Consider the following 6,614-nt stretch of genomic DNA (forward strand, 5'->3'; position numbering starts at 1 on the left):
TCACAGGCTCTTTAATAGCTCTTTTTTTGTCATTTGCATCGAATACCTTTCTGGCAAGGGAATCGGCAAACGCAAGCGGTGACACGGTTTCCGCTTTTCGTGACAAACACATCAACACCAGCTTCAACACCCTGTTAACAGCAGTCCTAAGGTGAGGGATCCTTGAGACATGTTGCGCAGAAGCTACTTTGTGGAGGTACCTTTGCTACCGTGTGGCTCCATCACGGTGTATGGGCTTCCAGCCGGCTTTGTCGTGGCTTCCATTTCCATGCTAAACGTCGGGGCAGTGACCCGAAACACAGGCTGGGTGATTCTCTGCAGGCATCCTGCCAAAGTGTTTTGCAGGAAAGGAACCTGACACACAGCTATCATTTAAGGCCAATTTATCTCGAGAATCAACGGGCCTGTACAAATTCACCAGCTCACATATCCTTTTCAGCGATGGTGGGTAACTGTTTTGTGCTCTGATTTTGTGGGCTTTTGAGGGAACCTTGCTTTTCAGCGTATGATGACATATCCATTGGTAAGAGGAAACTAACAGCCTTTACTTTACCCCTGGAGAAAAATGAGAAAGCATTATGAGGATTACAAATGTATAAAACGTGCAAAGGAAAAAGAAAAACCCCAGCAAGCAAAAGGAAAAAGCTTTCAGCACTTGCACGCTGCGTGGAGGCAGGATTTCACGCCCCGCTGGGATGGGGTTCACACGGTCTTCCCAAGGGACCACGCATAGTGTTGTCTGCCTGTCTGCTGGAAGCATCTGCCTTTTTCCATCGAGCCTCGCATCTCTCCAGCGGCGCCCGACGCGTATGTACAAAGCTGTGCGTGTACAGAGCCCTTGGGGTGCACATGCACCCACACGGACCCGGGGGGGTCCTTCAGCGGCTTTGTGTGTATATGCATCGGTAGCCAGCTCTGCGAGCGGGTGTGAGAGCAGCGGTTTCCAAGCGGTGAGTGTGCTTTTGATAAATTACACCGGCTGCGAAAGCAGAGGGAGAAACGTGCTCCTTTATCTGTCCCGAAAGTGGTTGGTTGGCAAGTAAATGGATTGGGTTTTGCAGAGCTTTGGGTTTCGTTCTGGCTCTCCTCTGCGATTGCTGTCAGCTCACTCAGGCCCTTGAGGAGCACAAGAAAGGAAAAGCACGAAACTGTGAAAGCATTTATTGATGGTTACTGGAGGGTGTCCCGCAGGGTGGAGGACCTCTGCGATTTCCTCGCCCCTTCTGACCTGCCAATTAGACCTGTCCCACTGGAAGGTGAAACCTTGAGTGGTTAAACATTGGAAGAGGCTGCCCAGGGAAGTGGTTGAGTCCCCATCCCTGGAGGTATTTAAAAGACGAGTAGATGAGGCGCTTAGGGACATGGCTTAGTGGGCATGGTGGTGTTGGGTCGACGGTTGGACTCGATGATCTTAGAGGTCTTTTCCAACCTCAGTGATTCTATGATTCTATTCTATGATTCTACCATCAAGCCTGCACACCCCAACAGTGACATTTGTACCAAACGGGCCTTGTACCTTTTGTAATTTTACTATAATAGCCCTGAAAACAATTCTCAGCCTCTCTTATCCTGCCTAGCGTATTCAAATATTGTCTTTTTTTTTAAATTTTCCCCCAGAAGTGGGAATCGTGGTACAAATAACGCTTTAGGTTATGTGAGTGAAAATGTCATAGACGTGCAAATTGGTGGTTATTTGTTAGCAGTGCTGTTATTTTATTACTTTGATGCAACTGCACCCTAGATAAATCCAAGGTGCTACCTCTAAAGAGTTAATTTTAAAGCAGAAATATTCAGCATCACATATAGGATTATAGCTTTGGAGCAAAGTGTGAGAAAATGACGGTAAACAAAGGAGAGAAAAACCTGTCACGGCCCAGCATGCTGGGAAGCAAAAATGTCATCGCTGTAAAAAATTAAGCTTAATTAGCTTGCTGAACTCATTGCCACAAATAATCCTACTAGTTAAAAGCTTACTAAGATTTCTGTCTGTGTTAGACCTTTGTGTATATAAGGGAAACATCCACCAATACGACCAGAAAATATATTCTTTTTTTTGTTTGTTTTTCACATAAGGAACACAAAGCTTCATGCTTCAGGATATCACCCAGTCTATAGAGGGGGTTAGGTAAAAAGCTTTTTCCGTAGCCGTTTCTTCTCCTAAAGCGGCCAACGTTGAGGAGACATGAGTCACGGTGCCACACTCACCGCTGTTCAGAGCTGACAAGGCAGCTCTAAAGACAACGATCAAATAATCAGCACTGTTCCTTTGGCCGCTGGGTAACCGGTGCTTTGAAACCTGTAGGTCCCAAGGCATTAGTTGTAACAGAGCCACGTCGCTATTTCGATTGCTTTGAAAACTCTCTTTCCCCTTACGAGAAAGCAGCAGCATTTGCCGTTGCCGTTCCTGCTCCTGCACACGGACCACGTGTTTCCTAACACACGCGCTTTCCACGTGAGGTGGCTTCAGGGCAAACCTCTCAGAAGCGTTTATGTGCTCTGAGAGTCTTAAGTTTCCCTGAAGCCAGTGAATATATGCTGAAATCTAGAGTTACGGGGTCAGGGTGCTTTTGAGAACGATACGAGTTCCCTGCCAGGGACTAAATTTAGGTGTTTAAATGCTGTAAAACATCTGACCCTCAAATGTCCTTACAAGAAAATCTAGGTGCCTATGAAAACTTGACTTTGTTGTCCCCTCCAGCCTCTCAGCGAGGAGCTGGGCTCCTAACGGGGTTTGCACGGGGAGTGCGAGGGGCTGTGCACTGGTCTGCTCTGAGGACGCGTTGCTGTGTGAGGGTGTGTGCTGGTTGTGGTAGCTGGTATGGGGCTGTGTTTTGGATTTGTGCTGGAAACAGTGCTGATAACACAGGGATGTTTTCGTTACTGCTGAGCAGTGCTGACACACAGTCGAGGCCTCTTCTGCCTCTCACCCCACCCCACCAGCGAGCAGGCTGGGGGGGCACAAGAAGCTGGGAGGGGACACGGCCGGGACAGCTGACCCCGACTGACCCAAGGGATATCCCACACCATATGACATCATGCTCAGCATGTAAAGCTGGGGGAAGAAGGAGGAAGGGGGGGACGTTCGGAGTGATGGCGTTTGTCTTCCCAAGTAACCGTTACACGTGACGGAGCCCTGCTTTCCTGGGGATGGCTGAACACCTGCCTGCCGGTGGGAAGGAGTGAATGGATTCCTTGTTTTGCTTTGCTTGTGCGCGGCTTTTGCTTTACCTCTTAAACTATCTTTATCTCAACCCACGAGTTTTCTCACTTTTACCCTTCCGATTCTCTCCCCCGTCCCACCGGAGGGGAGTGAGCGAGCGGCTGGGTGGGGCTTAGTTGCCGGCTGGGGTTAAACCACGACAGGGTGGTACAGAATAAAAGCTGCCATGACGTGCCATGCGGATGGGTACGTCAACGCAGGCGACACAACCCACTACAGCCGTGCAGCCCCTGAGCAGAGGCTGCTGGAGTCCTGCCCGGGACACGCGTGGGCGGGCAGACCCATGGACTTTTCCCTGTTCAAACGCACACGCTTTGAGGCCATTTGGACTCTTTTTCTTTTGAGCACGGCTTGATCAGCACTAAAACCAGCAATCTATGTGGATTCCCAGGGTGTGTATATCAGCACCAGGAGGTGACCGGGGCTATCGTATATCACAGTCTCGTTATTGGTGCTTCTACCTTTGATCGTTGCCCTGTGTTGGAAAGCTCCTCATCAATGAGCAGAGACACTCGGGGCTTGTCCAGCAGCCATTTCACCTAATTTAGAAACCGTCCTGAGAATACTTTTCTCAAGGCTGAAAGCATTAACTTGTAATGCTTCAATTACAGGGGAAATATGATACAGCACATGTAAATCCATAAGCCATATTAATCACACTTTCAGAAGCATAGTTCAGAGTTCCTTGATATCTCCATGCTTTTCATTCAAAGTTTAAAAATCCCTGCCAAACTCAGCTTGTCAGAACAACACGTCAATCTGCAAAACTCTGCCTGGCTTTAACGGAGAGAAGATTTCAACACCCTTCCCTCTCCCCTCAGCCTCTCCTTTCTACAGTAAATTTAAACCGCTAACACTGGCCATCTTCACGCATTGCAAGGAGGAGCAGGACAACTTACCTAAAAGAGGTCTCCCGCCTGCTCAGTGCCCACCTACATTTGAACAAAGATTTTGCTGATAACGAACTAAAACCCAAAGCAACGTCCCCATATGTTATTAGGTGAAACCTGCAACCAGCCCAGGCAGGCGACGCTGTCAAGGCAAACCGAACCTACCTGCACTTACAGACGTGCTCCTGAAACAGCTTCATTTTGCTGGAATGACTGTAGGAGAGACAGCTGGCTGGGCTTTTTTCAAGCCCTTTCTCCTCCCCACCGGTGAGCTGTGCTGTAGCAGGAGGGGCTGGGGGCTGGGGGCTGCCCGGCGCGCCCGGGTGCCCATTGCTCAGAGGAGGCCTCTTGGCGGCCCGGTGGGACCTCGCGCTGGAAGGAGCGGGCGCTGGTGAAGCGGTGGAGTAGCGCCGCACGGTCATGGTGGTATCTGAGTAGCAGAGACAAAAGCAGAGCTAGGAACCATAATAATAATAATGAGAATTCAGATATGCTTGATGCGTTTTTAATCGCTTTCTTTTGGCTCAAAAAAGTTTTGCACGTGGGGAGGCCAAAAGGCAGCGGAGGCCAAACAGCCCCTTTGGATCCCACCCTTGCCCCTAGAAGGCAGCTGGAGAGGAAAAGCCACAAGGTTGGAAAGCGCCTCGCACATCTTTCACGCTCGCCGAAAGACCAGTCGGCTACTCCCAAGCGGACAACATCCATAGCCACCAGCAGCCCCAGTTTAAGAGGCCCTCAGGTTAGTAACCTGACCACTGGGCTCAGTGGGCTTGGCAGTAGGCGTTACTCGATTGCAGCACTCATCTAGCTTCACGTAAACCCACTAGTACTGTTCAGCCTCTCATCTCGTTCATTTTCACAGACTTGTCTCTGTCGAAACTTGTGGGGGCATTTCTCCACGGCCCGGACCTCTCCAGGAGGCTGGTTCAGAGCTGAGGACAGGTCGGCCGCCAGACCTGTGGAGCACCTGGATTGCAACGGCAGCTGCAACTCATAACGCACCCCGTACTAATGCCAAGAAGTCGCGTTAGCGAAGCAGTTTTCCAGCGGACTGGACGTGACAGACACCGGACAAGGAGGCGACAGGCCTCAAGCACGTACGATACCTAACAGCCTGACCCTGCCGATAACCACATCCAATTCTAGGTAACTGCTTCTCACCAAACAACATTTTGCCCTAATTCCTGCTTCATTAAACTCTCCAGAAGTCCCATCCAGACTTCTATAACTGAGGAATATTTCCATTTTTCCCCTCTGATAAACCTGTGAAGAGAGTGTATTCCTATATATTGGCCCCTCTCTCCCTCAGCCAAAACTAACTGCATTATCTGCAAAAAGAAACTGCACGCCTGGCGTGATGTATGCAACCCATCGCTATTTGTTACGATTTGTAGAGTTTTTCTCATCTTTTACTAAGGTGTTGTGGCACGATTACAACTGTTGGTCCTTTTCTGTCTGGAACAGATGGGGGGCAGGCATGGGCAAGAAAAGTCCATGCCCACAAAAACTCAAAGCAGTAAGTCAAATTCTGCTTAAACAAAGACAAACTGAACTCTTCGAGTTGAACTCTTTGCTTGAGCAGCAGCAAAATACTCCATTAAGCTCAGCTCGGGGGATGCAGGTACCCCCCCTAAAAAGATGACAGAGTGAGACACCCGGTTAAGGTGGTTTTGGGTGTGGGCACTGAAGGAGGCCAGAGCACTTCCATCAAGTTAACTAGACAGACACCTAGTGGCTCATCTCCCATTCCCTGCAGACACGTAACAGCCGGGCTGGGAGATCCTGCACGGGCAGCACACATGGGTGCCATGGACAGCCCTGGCTCTTTGGTACCTGTCTGCTCCTTCGGTGCCGGAGCAGGACTGGCCACGATGCTTCCATGCAGGGATGCCGGAGAGCCAGCTGGTCCTTCCCCGCCATTGGCGAGGCTCCTCACGTCGCCGTTCCCACCTCCTCTTGCTGCCTCTCTCTCCGGTGGCACAGCTCTCTGCCCGCAGACCTGCAGCTCTCCCCTCAGGGCCCTGTTTTCCCTCTCCAGCTTGTTGATTTGGGAACGCATCTTGCGGATGACCTGGAGGAGGTGTGCGTTTCCCTCCATGGTCCCACGCCGCGCAGCGAGGCTCCCCGCTCCTCCACCAAAGCGCCGGCCCTGCCGACGAGCTCCTAAGCTGGCGGCGGGCGAACCCTGCCCTTAAAAGCCTCTGGACAATAGGAGTCCCTCCCCGCACGCAGGGCTCGGGCCAGCTCCCGTCACCAGGAGGGCCGGACTGAGTTGTCAAGTTACTAAGAGAGGGCCCATGATTTATTCATTCAGGGTCTCGTTTTTCAGAGCAGAGCTGGCCTCTTACACACTGCACAAATCACTGTCAACACAATATCGCTGTATCGTCGGAAAACCCTCCCGCCCCCTCGCTTGCCTCGGGCTTCGGTTTTCTCCAAAAGGACGGAGGAGGACAGAGCCCATTTCCTTCGGTTTACCCGAAAAGGCCAGCGATCGCCTCCGT

At 50.9% G+C, this 6,614-nt stretch overlaps 1 protein-coding gene across 1 annotated transcript; it reads right to left on the bottom strand.

Moving 5' to 3' along the window:
- Positions 1-422: 422 nt before the first annotated feature.
- On the bottom strand, positions 423-6,208 carry CCDC195 (coiled-coil domain containing 195). The gene is made up of 3 exons (XM_076340623.1): positions 5,944-6,208; positions 4,276-4,540; positions 423-555 (listed from the first exon to the last, which is right to left on the bottom strand). The coding sequence occupies exons 1-3, from the start codon at positions 6,206-6,208 to the stop codon at positions 423-425; spliced, it is 663 nt and encodes a 220-aa protein (XP_076196738.1).
- Positions 6,209-6,614: the final 406 nt, after the last annotated feature.

This window comes from Aptenodytes patagonicus, chromosome 6, assembly GCF_965638725.1.
Source record: "Aptenodytes patagonicus chromosome 6, bAptPat1.pri.cur, whole genome shotgun sequence".
Classification (NCBI taxonomy): domain Eukaryota; kingdom Metazoa; phylum Chordata; class Aves; order Sphenisciformes; family Spheniscidae; genus Aptenodytes; species Aptenodytes patagonicus.